A 17230-nucleotide genomic window follows, 5' to 3' on the forward strand; every position below is an offset into this window, starting at 1 on the left:
AACTTTTTTTTTAACTTCCTCTCTACTCTTTTTTTTAGATTTCTAACCTCAATCTTTATTTTTGAAAATTTGCATGTGCCTCTTGCTCAAAATGAATCTATGTTATTCTTGATAATGGTGATATATTTAGATTTCTAATTGAGATATTAATTGTTTAATTAGGTTATCCTATGAGAGATAGAGCTCGAATGAACATTTGTGAAAAAATTGTACAATCTCAATATTAGGGATGACAAAAAAATCCGCACGGATAAAACCCGCGACGAATAGTTAATACCCGCGGGTTGTGGGTAGCAGGTATTTTAATACTCGCTTATAAAGGGGTCGGATGCGGGTATTATACTATTTCTACCGTGGATATCTATTACCCGCAAAAAATAAAAAAAATTATATTTTATTAAGTTAAATTTAATTAAAATTATTACTTAGTATTTTATAAGGTTAAATTTAATTAAAATTAAATTAAATTTAGATTATATTTTATATATTTTTTATAATTGTATTTAAATTTTATTTTATTAATTTATAAAAATAATTTTTTTTTAAATATTTGCAAGTATCCGCGAGTATCCACGGATATTCGCGGGTTTTTAAATATTCACATGTATATTTTAAGTGGATATCTGTGCGGGTAGCGGATCGGGTAGTGGGTGAATTTTTTTGTCGGGTCGGGTTGCGGGTAGGTAGGCACCGTGACTGACCCGACCTGTTGTCATCCCTAAGTTTAACCAATATAAGAAACATTAATATTATTTTTTGTATATTGGATTTATGTTGTTTAATTTAAAGTGTGTGGTAATCTCAGTATAATCATATGTAATTGTTGATTGAATTGATTCGTATAATTTGAATGAATTGTGATATGTGAATGTATGGTTAAATTGATAAATGAGTTATGAAATTGAGGTTGAACTTGTGGAGTGGTATCTTTTGCTTTTAATGAGTCATTTTGATCAAATTGGTACTAATGATTTGTATAGAGGAGAAAAACTCTCATTAAAGCTAAGGGTACCAATTGTTATACAAAATTTTAGTTATTGTTTATTTAGACTCTTTGGACGATCCAAATGAACGAGTGTTAAATTTAAGTTTGGCAAATAATTAGGGGAGGTTAGCTCATAGGACAAGCTAACTCTCTTTGAACAAAAGCCAAACTCAAGCTTAGAAGAAAGTCAAGGAATGATGGATCATTGGACGAGTTTACTCTCCTTAAATGAATTTATTTATAATTTTTTTAGCGCTCAACTTGATCAGCGAGCCATTTAATTGTTGAGGAGGTGTCTTTTTATAAATAACTTATTAAGTGAATAATTAAGTTCATTGAGTGAGTCTATCAATTATTATATTTGAATTTATCAATTATTTATTTGAATTATAGTTTGCCTCGTGAATAATATATTGAAAAATAATTATGTTACGGAAGTGTGATGGTTTTCTAGATAAGTAAATGAATTAACTCTGAAATGATTTGTTTAGTGATCTGTATGTGTTGTATAAAATTAGTACTTCTAAAAAAGAAATACAATGTTATTTAATATAATGTTATATATTGATTAGAAATCTTTATTGTGAAGTTATCTTAATTATATTGTACTCACATATTTCTAAGAAAGAAATGCAATGTTATCTAAAATATAAACTTGTGTCATACAATTAAAACTATACCTAATTAGATATAATAATACAACCTGAAATGCTTGTATTAACTAACTTTATGTATGAACATGAAAAATGAAAACATTATACTAATGAAAAGATGTTCTGCTGTGTTAAGGTAGATGCAAATTAAGGAGCAATATGACCTAAAGAAAGCATGTGAAGGTGATGCATGCATGATGGTACTTGGAAAAGCTTGTACATTGTTTTGTAATAGCATTATGAGTTTGAAAGATTGCATGGGACATTATTGTGTTGCACGGTTTTCACAGTACGATAGAGAAATGTGATGCAAACATGTGTTTGCATAGCTCCCACTTCGGTAGCACCGACGCTGCAAAGAATCTGAAAAAGGGTACTTAGCTGATTGCGACTACTGCATCTTGTTTTATGCAAGGACGACCCACATTCATAAGGCTACCCTGTTCAATTTTTTCAATACTATCATAATGCAACAAAGTCTTTTTCTCTTTAATCTTTCTTTATTTTTTATTTTCAGTAACAGATATTTTATCCTACCTTCCGTTATGTGATTGTTGTCTCCATTTAGGTATAGTTCATTTGTCAGATATATATATTCATGTGATAATAAGAATTACTTCAATTCAATTTCTTAATATTTATAATATTTTTTTTATTGTGTTCAACATAGGAAATTCATTCTGAGATAGACTTTCATTCCGTTAACAATTTTTAATGTATAATGAGTTTATTTTTTATTATCATTTAATATAGAAGAACACATCTCATCTTATTGTATGGATGTCAAAATATGAATCAACTCAGTTCATAAAGTTTATTTATTACAAGTTGAATTAAAAATAAATTAGTTTAATTTGATTAGTTTTTTACAAGATTAAAATAAACTATTTTTTTTTCTAATTCAATCCGATTATAGTCTATAATGATTTATATTGTCTCAATTTATAACTTAATATTTTTACTCATTGTATTAAAAATACATTATATATATAGGTGTTTTCTAATTTGTGTACTTTTTTTTTCAGTTGAATTTTCATTTTATAATTTTTGTTTTATCTAATTTTATCTAATTTTCACAAGCATAGTGACATCCTAAGGAATTGGTAATTGACCTGGAGGGTATTTTTAGACATGATATTCAACATTGATGAAAGGTTAGTGAAGATAATGAAATTGAAGAGATCTTGAATGAATCTTTGTCTGAAGACAAATATGTCAATGACTCAACTCTTTACACATGCAAATTGTTTAAGAGTGAGTGTTTCTGAAAGAGAAAGGGTTGAGAGGAATGAAGGAGGTGAGCAAGGGTTTGAGGGTTTCTTGTTTTCTTTTAGTTTTAAAAATGAAAATTATTTAAACACCCTTGACTTAAAATATATGAGAATATTTTTGTCACACATTATTAAAATGTACCAACTAACAAAAGAGCATACTATATATATATATATATAAAAGTAGAATTTACAAGCAAGATGACAACCTCATGTAAAGATTTTTAGTATGTAAAACTTTTTTCTTTTTTCACTTATATTTTCCTTTTGAATCTAAAATTATGACATATTTTATTTTAATTTTAAAAAACAACTTTTGAATGGTGTGATTTTAAAGTCATTTTTTATCAAAAAAAAATATTTCTTTTTTATTTCTGTATTCCACAATCTAAAAACTTTTTAAACTATATACAATCAAGACTACTTTCTTCTTTGAATCCAATGTATAAACAATAGTAACGAGACAAGAGCGCAACAGTAGCGCGAAAGGGTATAAAAAGACTTCAAGTGGGTGCACATAGGAATTATGGTGGTGCAGAAAGAAGTGACGAAAAATTGTATTGAAGATTCGGTCAATTCCTAAAATGGCTATCACTTCCTGCACCTAATCAATTTTCTTCCTGCATTCCATCAATCTTGCAAAATGTCAGTTATGTCCTTTTAACCTATTTCTACTTCAACCCTAATTTTTTTCATTGTAACTTCATTTACCTTGTGTAACTTGAGGGACATTGATTCGGAAGAGGACGTGGTGAGCGATGGTTTGTGCAACTGAAAAGTCTAATAGGCGACGAGTTCTTGCATCTTCATTGTATCTCTTTCTTCAAAGAGCAAGAACGCTCATTCAGCAGCTATAAAGTGTTAAAATGTACCCACCGATGGACAACCTTCTCCAACGACATTCCTATGTTGTTTCCTTTGCAGACACACATTTCAAATGAAAGTTTGAAAGACAAAACTGAAATTAATTAAAATGATGGGTGCAGGAAGAAAATGATAGGGTGCAGTGCAGGTTATTCCCCCTAAAATTTCATGGGCTTAAGTTTTAGAAAATAGACTTCTTAATTTGAGTACAGGTTCCGGAAATCCCTACTCCAAACAATATCTTATATTCTTTTTAAAATATAGTTTTTTAAAACAAATATGTATTGATAGCTTTTAATTTAATAGACATGTTTTTCGTTACATAGTGATATATTTTAAAAGATAGTTTTTCAAAATTTGAAGTACATATTATATAATGTCTAACTTTAAGTTTCATACTTTTTAATTTCGCAGTGTCCATACATAACACCAAGAATACCATTGCAAGGGATGCTGATATGATCTTGTTCCTAAACTTACCATATTTTGATGATTCGTTTTCGATTTAAAAAAATGATGCTAACAATTTTTTGGAATATTATAGAGACATAGGTATTCTTTTTTCAGAACTACTTCATCTTTACTCTAACCAATATCAACTTACCATTAATCAGTACAAGTTACTATATTATAATAGTAACTTATGTCTCTTATATAAGTGGTCCAAGGTTTGAATTTATGTGATATCCCTTTAAATATAAAATAAATATGTTGAAGGGGGTGTTTCACTTAAAGTTAACCTCCATTAGCCAAATCCATAAAAGTCATCAACAATAGCTTCATCAGCTTAATAAATTAACTTAATTAAAGTTAAGCTCCATTAAGGTTACTGTATGTTTCACTTTTTATTTTTAGAATTTTAAATAAAATTGATTAAAAATCACGTTTTGAATATGATATAAATTAATAACGAGAGATATGTGCACTGTTTATTCTTCTTGTAATGATTTCTGGGTTGGGTAGTTCATAAAATAGAGGAGCCTTCACATAGGGCCTAAGGGGTCTACTGAGTCTGAGAGTGTTATCAGAAGCACGTTAGAGAGAATCAGAATCTACCACTGTGTGATGTTTTGAAGTGAAAGAAAAAATGATAAGTAAAATAAGAAAGAAAAGAAAAAATAAAAGTTTTATTAGTTTCTTTTTCTTGCCAAAGCAAGTTCCATGTTATCATTGTTAAGCCTTTTCCAAAGCCCATTACAGTGAATGTTGAAATAAAATAAAAATATTGAAAAGAAAAGTAATGGGCAGAAATAAAAGTATTGAAAACATAGGAATTATTTGTGCGTAATATTTTATTAAAGAATCTGGAATTATAGAAAAGGTTATGAGGAAGAAGGAGAGAATGATTCCAAAACATTCTGTGGTTAGATGCGACAGGCAAAGTGGTATATAAAAATATGTAAATTGGATTCGTATCCAAAGAAAGAAGTATAATGGAGTATGGCTATAATCACATGATAAGACCGTTGTTTTTAAAATTCATTCCAATGCATATTAATTAATATGTGATAAGTCTTATTGATATATATAATTCAAAATAATCAATTATCATTACAAACTAACAATCATAAAAAGGTTTACAGGTTTTTCAAAAGATATATTTTTAAAAGTATATTCAATCTCTAAAAGTGTAGAAACACTTTTAATTAACTAGTACGTTTTAATTTTCAAGATCCTTATCTTATCAACACCTATTACGGCTCACATATTATAATACAATCATTACAGGTAAAAAACAAAAACAACTTCCCATCACAAACACCGAGTTGAGCTAATGTATTTAAAAGAGAAGTAAAGAAAAAAAAATAGTAAAATAAAAGGGATAGGTGAAGAATTTAAAATGTCAAAAGACGTATTTAAAGAAATAACTTATAAATAATCGATTTGAAATAGATCATACTATAAATATTTATAATAGATGTATTAACACAATCTTCTGAAATACTAATGTATTAAATAAATTCATGAAAAACGATCTGACCAATGTCTCCCAGTAAGCTAATAGGATTTAATTTAGTTTAAATGTTATAAAAAATTAAAATTGAAGCAAACTAAAATTATATTTGATTTTAAGTTTAATTCAAATTGAAGTAAACTAAATTTTAGTTTATGTGAGTTTTATTTATACGTGTATATTATCACATTCAATTTTAGTCTACTTTTCCTTTTTCTGACTATACTCTTCAAATCTCTCATCTTCCAACGATATAAATCATATCCACTATTTATTTTTTAGTTTTTTTATTATAATTTATTTATTTTTAAATACAAAGAGACACAAAATATGTCTTTTAGGATATTTTTACAATATATTTAAATAATACATCAAACGGATAAAATATTGAATAAATTTAAATATTAAAATATATTTATTTTAGATTGTTTGGTATTTTCACATATTAAAAACATATTAGACGATGTTTTAATTTTTTTTATCGATAAAAATAATACATTTAATATACGAACACTTGAGTGTTGAAAACCCAATACAACTATACATATTCATGCTATATGAAGTAAAAAATATTACATCTTTCCTCAATTCTAACCATTTGTAATGTTAGTGTTTCCAGCAATATACCTCCAGAAAAATCCCATCCCCACATCTCATTATACATGTATTCCAGAAAAGAAAAAGAAAATGACAGCAATTCAAATTAATATTGCTCACGTACTCCTCATATCACAACAATCAATTTATAGTTGAACATTTAGTTAAACTACTTCATCGGTGTTTTTGTTCTTCTCATGACTAAAATATCTTATCCATATTCTCCTCACGCCTTTAATCATTAAAGTGCTTACATAAAGTCACATATTTGCATTAAGATTCATTAGGTAAAAGTCTTTAAAGTTTTAAAGAAAATATTTTTAATTATAAAGAAATTGATTTATTATTTTTTGTTGTTGCTTGCTTTATCAGTGTGCTAATTTATGAAATACACGTCAGGTGTTTATCCAGAGCATGTTTTTCAACTTCAGTGAATGATTACGTTACGTATGTATGGTTGGTAACACGTGGCGTCAACGTGGATCTCCAACCATTTCTATTTATTATTTTCCTTTGTCTGAGGAGTCACGGTCCCTCACGAGGTTAATATGAACATTTTATGCACATTGTTTATTATTTATTTGGAATTTAGATAAGACCATGCTAATTTAGAATAAAAAAACAAACAGAAGATGACAACGTAGGAAAAGAGTAGGATCCACTTCCCATTCTTAAAATGTAGTATGTGCCTAACTCTGCAAAGCGTAGGACACCTCCATGTGTCGCAATTCAACCTTTTAAATGTCACGAGATTTGTTGTAACTTACAATATTGTTTTGCTGACATTACCTCAACCAAAGAACGAACTTGACAACTTGGTACGTGTTTGTTTTCGGTTCAAGTTCTCATAATAGTTCAAAAACACCTTCAACTCAATCCACCTTTCACATTGATTTGGCAAATACCAACACAGACATCCTGTCAGAAATCAAATCACTTCTCTTATTGTTGTTTGTTCCTCATCTTTTCTTCTATTTAACTCAGTTTCAATCATAATCCATTGCAAAAACGTGTTCAACTGCTGATATTGGGGTACGCTTTATTTATTTAGTTATTTATGAATATGATAAGGAAATTGATTGAAGCATGCGTTGCTTTTGAGTTATGTTGTGAATGGATGAAGAGTTGGGACCTTTGGGTGTGTTGAAACAGGTAAAAGGATCATGCTTGGGAACGGGGTTGTTGGGATATTGGCAGAATCTGTGAATAAATGGGAAAGAAGGGCACCTTTGACACCATCACACTGTGCTCGATTACTTCATGGCGGAACAGGTGTTTCTAGAATCATTGTGCAGCCTTCCACTAAGAGAATTCACCATGATGCTCTCTATGAAGAAGTTGGAGCTGAAATATCACAAGACCTGTCACAATGTGGTCTCATCCTTGGCATTAAGCAACCAAAGGTTCACATTTCTTTCATTTTTAAATTATTATTTTCCTGCTAGAGTCTGTTCAGTTGATACGAGACTTGTAATGATGTACGTGACTCTGTTGCAGCTGGAAATGATATTGCCAGATAGAGCTTATGCTTTCTTCTCCCATACCCATAAAGCACAGAAAGAGAACATGCCTTTGCTCGATAAGGTGGTTCAACTATTCAGTTTTTCTCTGTTGTTTTCTTCATTAAGTTTTACTCTTCTACATGCAACACAGATGAATTTCTGGCAGTGTAAAACTGCTACAACCGTAGGAACCAAGAGTGTAATTCAACCTATAGAATTTATCATGTTTGAAGCTTGGCTTCAATTTTTGTTGCGGTTTCTTGGCACTTCTAACTTGTTTTTGTTATTTTCCTCCACAACCTTAGATTCTAGCCGAGAGGGCATCGTTATTTGACTATGAGTTAATTGTTGGGGACAACGGGAAAAGGTTACTTGCATTTGGAAAATTTGCTGGTAGAGTTGGAATGATTGACTTCTTGCGTGGATTAGGACAGCGTAAGTTTCTAATTGTACCTGTTTTAGTTTATGGTGTCCATGTTGAATGGCATTGTCTAGAGTTTGATTTCAAACTGTACATCTTATCTGTTTTATTGTTGCAGGCTTTCTAAGTCTTGGATACTCAACACCTTTCTTGTCACTGGGATCATCTTACATGTACCCTTCCCTGGCTGCTGCTAAGGCTGCTGTGATTTCTGTTGGTGAAGAAATTGCTACACAGGGATTGCCATTGGGGATTTGTCCCCTGGTTTTTGTATTTACTGGTTCAGGAAATGGTATGGTGTTAGCAAAAATGATACATTATTTTTAATGTCCAATCCTTTCTGATATCCCATTTACGTTAGCATAATGAGTGTGGAAAAGTAAGGCTTATGCTAACTTTTGATTTCTTCATTTCTTGTAGTTTGTTCTGGTGCAAAAGAGATATTTAGGCTCCTTCCTCATACATTCGTAGATCCATCAAGACTAAGTGACCTCCACAGAACGGTAATTTTCTGTTCAATTCTTGTTGCATTACGATGCTAAGAGTGTTTTTAGCTTCAGCTTGTGTTAGTTGTACTACACTTGTGCTTGTCCTAGATTATCAACATAAAGAAGCCATTAGTATGTCTGTTTCATATCATAGCATAATGATGATTCAGAGTCTTATCACTCAATTATAGAACCCTTTTTTCCTGTAACTTTGACAGTTTTCATTACGGTACAAGATTAAGGTTCATCAAAATTTTAGATCATAAATAAGGTAAGTGCTTTGCTAAGTTGAGACAACATGGTTACAGGGTAACACATTAAGTTTCTCATAATCAGGATGCATAATGTGACACCTGGAGAAAATGTATTTTCAAGTTTCTATTATTTCTTTAGTCTTCAGTCACTATTGTGAAATTTCAAAAAAGTCAGGGTAGTGTAAAGAGATAAAGAATGCAAAACTTTGCTAGAAATTCATCACAGTAATGATAGTATAAAAATAAAACAAGTGTATACAAAACATCTATTACAGTTATAAATAAGTGAAATTACAATGAATTCAAGTTCTAATTTGATTAAAAAATGAATTGATAGAATCTTGAAATGTCAATAGCTGTTATTGTTGCTTTTGAGATGTCTAGCAAACGTCTTATACTTTGCTCTGAATATAATTTGTTTAACAGGACACAAATCAACCAAGGCACGCTTCAAAAAGAGCTTTCCAAGTTTATGGTTGTGTGGTGACTGCCCAAGACATGGTTGAACCCAAAGATCCCACGAAAGTGTTTGATAAAGTTAGTTGATCTTGATCTTGATTTTTCGGATCTCATAATCTATTTTCCTGCTAAAATAGGTCTTTCATAAGTAGCAAAATAATTGACATGTTATTTGAAATCTGAAACCTGTTCTGACTCACATTATTCATATGAAGGGTTATTTCAACATAAGCAATAAAATAAAATATGAAGGGTTACTTTGGCATGGTTTTTCAGATATGGAGAAGATGAATACTTCAAATCCATGATAACCTTCTTTAAATGATCTTAAAAACAACCATTTCCCATTTTATAGCATGGTAGCATGTGTGATTTGTAAGCCATTTCAGAAGGAATGTAAAAATTCAAAACCATCATGCTATTGCAGTGGGAAAGTAATTTTAAAAATTCCTCACTATTCTATAAAGCAATTGACCTTTGTTCAAGTTCAATGTACAATTGCTTTAGGTAAATCTGGTTTCATTGTAAATATATATTATTAATAAGGGAAGTTAAGGCCCATGTATTCATTTATTAGATTAATATATACGAAATGGTCCATAGTATGCATTAACATATGATGTTCAGCATATGCTATTCTTCTTTCTCTCTTTCTATTATTTTAATGTAACAATTTTTTTTATTATCTATAACTAATACACTAACATGATATGATAATTTCAGGCAGACTACTATGCACATCCTGAGCATTACAATCCCACTTTCCATGAAAAAGTAGCACCATATGCATCTGTTATTGGTAGGTCCCTTCGTACTTGTTTCCGAGTACTGATATTGGAGCAAATTATATGCTACAATTTAAATAAAATGATTTGAAGTCCTTAAGATTTCTAGTTCCTGGTATTTGAAATTTTCTTTCTCATATATCGGAAAGAAATGCTAAACAAAACCTCCTCTTAAAATGCTTTTCATTGTTGAGGATGTATGTAGATAAAGTGGATTTTCAACAAGTCTTGACTAAGCTCACCACTCACCACATATTTACAACTCCTTTTTCGATACCCTGGCTGAAATGTTTCTTGATACAATTAAATTTTACCTGGTATTTTGTGTTCTTCCATGAAGATATATCTAATTCACATGTTACGATATCATGAAGAATTTTAGTAGTTTTCAAGTTTCACCATATATTAGTAATTCTGATCTCATCAAATGTTTCTTTATAAACTGAATTTTTTTATTAATACTCACATTTACTTGTCTTAGTCAATTGCATGTATTGGGAGAAAAGATTTCCTCAATTGTTGAGCTATAAGCAGATGCAAGACTTAATGAGTCAGGGGTGCCCCCTTGTGGGAATAGCAGACATAACATGCGATATAGGAGGCTCACTTGAGTTTGTTAACCACACTACCTCAATTGATTCACCCTTTTTCAGGTATAAAATGTAACTAGTTTGGGAAATTAATTTACTTTTAGTCTCATTTACACCACTCTAACACGGAATTTATCCTAGAAAGAGAGTTATACTTTTGTTTCAGAGTTCATAATATTGGATTATTTCAAGCACTTTGCATTGATAACACATGTTAAGAAATGTATATGGCCCAAGTTGATATTATGAATAGCATAATCTACTCTTCATGGTCATATATTCTGCTTAAAACAAGCTAGGAATATATAAAAAAAAAAGACACACAAATATAAGATTATTTGTCAAAGTACCCTTTTCTGCTTCTGGTAATGCTTTGCTTGGAAGTTCAGACAAATGTGCATGCTGCTGTTCTTCTACCTCTGTTAATCATAAAAGCTTGGATTTTATTCACCATGAGGCCTTAGCAAAATGCTTCATTATGCACAACACAGTATATCCCTACTTATGTCACAAAAAAAGCATAAAATCTGTCTTTCTAGCTCCATATAAGAGAAAAAGGATAATCTCAATGAAGGATGAAATACCATATAGTATTTGATTGTGTGTTTTAGAAGCCATAAAAATTGTAGTAGATGCTATGCTAAAATATTATCTTGGCTTACATTATCATATAACTTTCAGTTCAACTGCATATATTTACATTACATAACAGTGTTTTTTTCCAAGTATGATGTAATAATCTGTAAAACATTTTTGTTAGGTATGATCCGATAACAAATTCCTACCATGATGATATGGACGGCGATGGCGTGATATGTTTAGCTGTTGACATTCTTCCAACAGAATTTGCAAAGGAGGTAGGTTCCTTTTTATTTGTTAATTACTATGCTTCTATTTTATAAGAGAATAGTATTTTGGAATGGAGAATGTATCAAATATGCAATTTTATTATGGCTAGGCCTCTCAACATTTTGGAAACATACTTTCCCAATTTGTCGTGAATTTGGCTCTGGCTACAGACATTACAAAGTTGCCTGCTCACTTAAAAAGAGCTTGCATTGCCCATAAAGGAGTTCTAACCTCCTTGTATGATTATATCCCACGCATGCGGCATTCTGATTCAGAGTACGTGTCTCCTCTATATTTCATTCTTTGTAATATCATTTTAGTCATTCACTTTGTTGAGTCACGTTCCAATTTTATAGTTTCTTGTTATTTTCCGACATTATAACAGGGACATTCTGTCCTTTTGGTTTGCAGGGAAGCATCAGAAAACTCAGAAAATTCCCTATCTAACAAAAGAAAGTACAATATTTCGGTGCGTTCTTCAGTTTCAAATATTTTATCCATTTTTTGAACCCTACATACTCAGCTTAGCTTGTGTACAACCGTGCATGTTTTTGCATTATCCTATTAGTTGTTAGTTAATCTTCTGATTGAAATTACTGAACATTGGCAGGTATCTCTGAGTGGTCACTTATTTGATCAGTTTCTGATAAACGAGGCCTTAGATATTATTGAAGCTGCAGGAGGCTCCTTCCACTTAGTCAACTGCCATGTGGGTCAGAGTGCTAAGGCTGTATCGTTCTCTGAACTTGAAGTAAGTAGTCCTGTATTTTGAACTGAAATGTTATGTCCCTTTGAAAATGTTGTTTCTCTTCATTTTGATGTATAATAGTATAAAACTAAATAATTCAATTTCTTTTCTCTAAGACTTGTTAAATATGGTTACAAACACTTTATTTGTAATGATGGAATGTCTTTCATTGTTCAAGTTAAGGTAATGATGATTTTCTCAACAGGAAGGGTATCGGATCCTAAGTAATTCACTATAAGAGAGGATAGTTTTCCCACTCATCATTCCTTGTTTCCCATTCTGGAGAACATTGTAGCTTGTCTTCTGTTAGATGTTTCAACCCCATTTTGAGAGGTGTCAATTCTTTTTAATGTCAAGTCTAGCTGTATGTCCTTGTGTGCAATGTTTTCTATCATTTTTTTTTTGTTGAAATTACATTTTAAACTATGAATTTTGTGCCAACCTAGTGAATTTACAACAATCAATGAAGTATTGACATTTTGGGTTCTGAACAGGTTGGTGCAGATGATAGGGCTGTTCTGGATCAAATCATTGATTCTTTAACTGCAATTGCTAAACGAACTGAAAATGATAGATTTTCAAATCAAGATTCCAGTAAAATTTCCCTTACGCTTGGTAAAGTAGAAGAGAATGGCACAGTGAAGGAGTTGGGTTCCAAAAGGAAGGCTGAGGTTTTAATTCTTGGTGCTGGTCGGGTTTGTCAACCAGCTGCTGTAATGCTATCCTCATTTGGAAGGCCATCATCGAGTGAATGGTATAAAACATTGTTGGAAGATGATTTTGAATGCCAAACTGAGGTAGAAGTCATTGTGGGATCTCTGTACCTGAAGGATGCAGAGCAGGTATTTTGATTGATATTTTGCTTTGACATAACTATTTCTTGATTTCTCCTAGATTTGACATTAGAATATCAATGCAGATAGTTGAGGGCATTCCAAATGTAACCGGAATCCAGCTTGATGTGATGGATCATGAGGGTTTGTGTAAATACATATCACAGGTGCGTTTGTCTCTTGCCAACTAAATTTTGCATATATCTTAATTAACCAATAAATTTAATTAAAATTTTGAATTTTCCACCTTGAAACATCATGCAACATGTGATCTGTATTCTGTGTACTTATGGCCTTGATAGCTTTAGCAGCCTTATCTTTAACATTTTGTTTTATTTTCTTTTTCTTCAGGTTGACGTTGTTATAAGTCTGCTGCCTCCTAGTTGTCACATTATCGTAGCAAATGCTTGCATTGAGGTGCTTCACATTATTTTATGTTGTCTTTAATATTGTATTGAAAGGATATGTATTCAGAAAAAATAAAATAAAATGACAAGATTTTGGACAAAGCATATCTAGGATAAATCATAGGTCAAGACTGCAACAATGTTGAAAGTAATAAATTTGTGATGAGGGTTGTAGTCAATTCTTGAATTAATACACAAATCAAGTTAAAGATCGGTCAACTGTGGGTAAAAGTAAAAGGGGTCATGAAAGTAATCTAGGAAATTACTGATCCTTTGTAAACAATGCTTTCTTTAATTCCTGATTCTCAAAAATAACCTCTATACAGATTTGTTTTTTGGTAAGAATTGTAGGTCAGTATTGGTTCTTAACTATTCTTTCTTTGTTCTGGATTTAATAAAGAATTTGTTCCTTAATGCAGCTGAGAAAACATCTTGTCACGGCTAGCTATGTTGATAGCTCCTTGTCAATGCTAGATGATAAGGCTAAAGAGGCTGGTATAACAATTCTTGGAGAGATGGGTTTGGACCCAGGGATTGGTAAGACTTATTCTGATAAATATTGATTGGTTCTGGGACTTTTGCAACATAACATACTTCATTATAATAGTGCATCTGGTTTTTCGTACTTGGTATAAAATCAGTTTTTGAGTTTAATAGACATCCACTATAAGTGTAAAAGTTTTACATTGTTGACTAATCAAAATATTATCAACATGACTCTCAAATCATTTTGAAAATCAACAAGATTATTATAGGACAGTTTGTGATTAGGGGAAACCCTTCAGACACACTTCTTTACTTCTTTTCATCGCAAAACATTGCTGAAACCAGCGTATGAAAATTCTAGAAGCTTCACCTATTTCCGACTAAAATGGGTATTTGTTTGATGACCCAGATCATATGATGGCAATGAAGATGATCAACCAAGCTCATGCACGGAAGGGTAAAGTAAAGTCTTTCACTTCTTATTGCGGTGGACTTCCATCACCTGAAGCTGCTAACAATCCATTAGCATATAAATTCAGGTACTTCTAGGAATGTCTTTTGTCAAACTCAAGAGTAAGCAGGCTGAATAGTGTATTTGTTATTGGAAATGGTATGGTTTGGGCCAAAATTACAGTACAAGACATAGGCAGCAGAGAGTTTCCCTCTAGTAGGAGTCTTCTCCTTTTTGCATCCAGCATTAGTAAAACTACCCAGTGAATGATCCCAAGAGATCACACAACAAAATATTTTGACATGGAATCAATGTTTGTATGAACTATCACATGAACGTTTTTTGGGATAAATGTCCGTATGGATGTTAGTATAAGTTTCCAAAGCTCTGCTTTTAAACTATGTTTGTAGTATTTCATCTTGCTACCCTTTAACTGTGGTAGGTCATGTCATTTTCATTATTCAGTAATATTTTTTATGACTGTATTTAGAAGAACTCATTGGTAATCCATTATTTCAGTTGGAATCCTGCAGGGGCCATCCGAGCTGGGCGCAATCCTGCCACCTACAAATGGGGTGGTGAAACTGTACATATTGATGGTAAGCTTTTAATCATTTGGATTATGTACGCATGCATGCATGCATGATTTTGAAGGTGACTTCATTTTTTCCACTCTTGGTTTCTGAACAGGGAACGATCTTTATGATTCAGCAACAAGACTATGGCTCCCAGAACTTCCTGCGTTTTCTTTGGAATGTCTCCCAAATCGTAATTCACTGCTTTATGGGGATTTATATGGAATAGCTTCTGAAGCATCAACCATTTTCCGTGGAACCCTCCGCTATGAAGGCACGATCTACAACTGTTTCTCTTACTTTTCAGGCTAATATTTCGCAGCAATCAATACCGTTGTGTGTTTGTGCATTTATGGTTTGTTAGATCTTTCTGAAACTTACTGGTAGTAACTTGGTATGCAGGATTTAGTCAGATCATGGGGACACTGTCTAGGATTGGATTATTTAACGATGAAGCTCATTCGTTGCTAACGGATGAACAGAGACCCACTTTCAGAGAATTCTTATTTGAACTTCTGAAAGTTGTTAGTTCAGATCTAGATGGACCATTAATAGGAGAGAATGACATCATAGAACGAATATTGACAAAAGGGCACTGCAAAGATTCAAGAACTGCAAAGAAGACAGCAAAGACAATCATGTATATACCCTTTACCCTCCTCTTGTACTTTCATTTGGAAAATTGTTGTCTTACCTCACTGTCTTTTTTCATAAAGATTCTTGGGACTTCTTGAGCAAACAGAAATCCCTGCTTTCTGCAAAAGTGCTTTTGATGTTGCTCGTTTCCGCATGGAGGAGAGGTTATCATACACTAGCTCAGAAAAGGTATGTTTCTGTTATAAACAAATGCTAGCAACACAATTTTTCTTTAATACACTTTTCTCTATTGATTGAAATTTATTAAAAATCACAAATGCTGGAACAACAAAAAAATGACTGCTTAATGTAATTTCTTCCAAAATCCAGCAAAACGTGGTATTCCATCCGCATATCACATTAAATACTGCTAAAGTAACTTATTTACGTAATAAAGCATACATTTAGTATCAGTACCTTAAACTTTTACTTGGTTTGTAAGCAGGACATGGTGCTTTTGCACCATGAAGTGGAAATAGAATACCCAGATAGCCAAAAGACAGAGAAACACAGAGCTACTTTACTTGAATTTGGGAAGACTGTTAATGGAAACGCCACAACTGCCATGGCTCTTACTGTTGGTATTCCAGCTGCTGTTGGAGCTCTGGTACTTTCCATCCCTTTCTATTCTTGTGCTGTATTCCAAGCAAAAGCTGTTAGTGAATTATATTTTCTTTTTTGCAGCTCTTATTGACAAACAAAATTCAGACAAGAGGAGTTTTGAGGCCAATAGAACCTGAAGTATACACTCCAGGTGAAACCTGATACCTTGGTTTTGTTGTTCATTTGTTGAATCTAGTTTTTCTGGCTTGCATAATCAGCATATTTGGCAGTCACATGGTCAAAGAATTGCAGAAACTTGCGTAATTTGAATTTTTAGGAAAGTTTCTTTGCATCAGATGAATATTCTGTCATTTATTATTGCGAAAATGATGCATATGTTGAAGAAGTTGTATACTGTGGACTTTGCAGCACTGGATATTATCGAAGCTTATGGCATAAAGTTGATTGAAGAGACGGAGTAATTTGCATCTCTAAAGAGGTATACATCAGTGTCTACCGTGCAATGTTGGATGCGAATAAGATATATATCAGTGTCAGAAATGCAGCAGATCGTAGCATCTCAGCTAAAAGCACTTCTACAGAAGCTGATACCAATTTCAATTGCAGCACTCGTTCTACCACTCCTCAAGTATGATTCCAGAATAAATATTAGTTGGTGTCAACCGAACTATATTATTAATATATAATTTAATTATGTTTTTAATTTCCAGAACTATATTATTATAAATATCTTTTAATCTTTTAATTTTTTTTTCTTTAACAAATTGTTGACATAAATGACGGGTGTCATGTGAGTAATTATTACGTGGAATTTAGCCACACAATTGTATTGTTAAAATATCATTTTATTCTATCAGT

The 17230-nt window shown here is 31.8% G+C and overlaps 1 protein-coding gene across 1 annotated transcript; it reads left to right on the forward strand.

The window, feature by feature from the left end:
• Positions 1–7048: 7048 nt before the first annotated feature.
• LOC124838538 (lysine-ketoglutarate reductase/saccharopine dehydrogenase bifunctional enzyme) lies at positions 7049–17117 on the forward strand. Its single transcript, XM_047314166.2, has 25 exons — positions 7049–7356; positions 7477–7727; positions 7822–7908; positions 8132–8261; positions 8366–8539; positions 8668–8750; positions 9416–9526; positions 10172–10247; positions 10715–10886; positions 11584–11680; positions 11782–11948; positions 12084–12141; positions 12283–12423; positions 12915–13262; positions 13340–13420; positions 13605–13670; positions 14080–14197; positions 14556–14685; positions 15117–15196; positions 15288–15446; positions 15575–15812; positions 15889–15997; positions 16254–16415; positions 16493–16562; positions 16781–17117. Exons 2-25 carry the CDS (start codon positions 7488–7490, stop codon positions 16831–16833), a joined length of 3150 nt encoding a protein of 1049 aa, XP_047170122.1. The 5' UTR covers positions 7049–7356; positions 7477–7487; the 3' UTR covers positions 16834–17117.
• Positions 17118–17230: the final 113 nt, after the last annotated feature.

This window comes from Vigna umbellata, chromosome 1 (assembly GCF_029865625.1).
Source record: "Vigna umbellata cultivar VRB3 chromosome 1, Vumbellata_1.0, whole genome shotgun sequence".
In the NCBI taxonomy this organism is placed as follows: Eukaryota; Viridiplantae; Streptophyta; class Magnoliopsida; order Fabales; family Fabaceae; genus Vigna; species Vigna umbellata.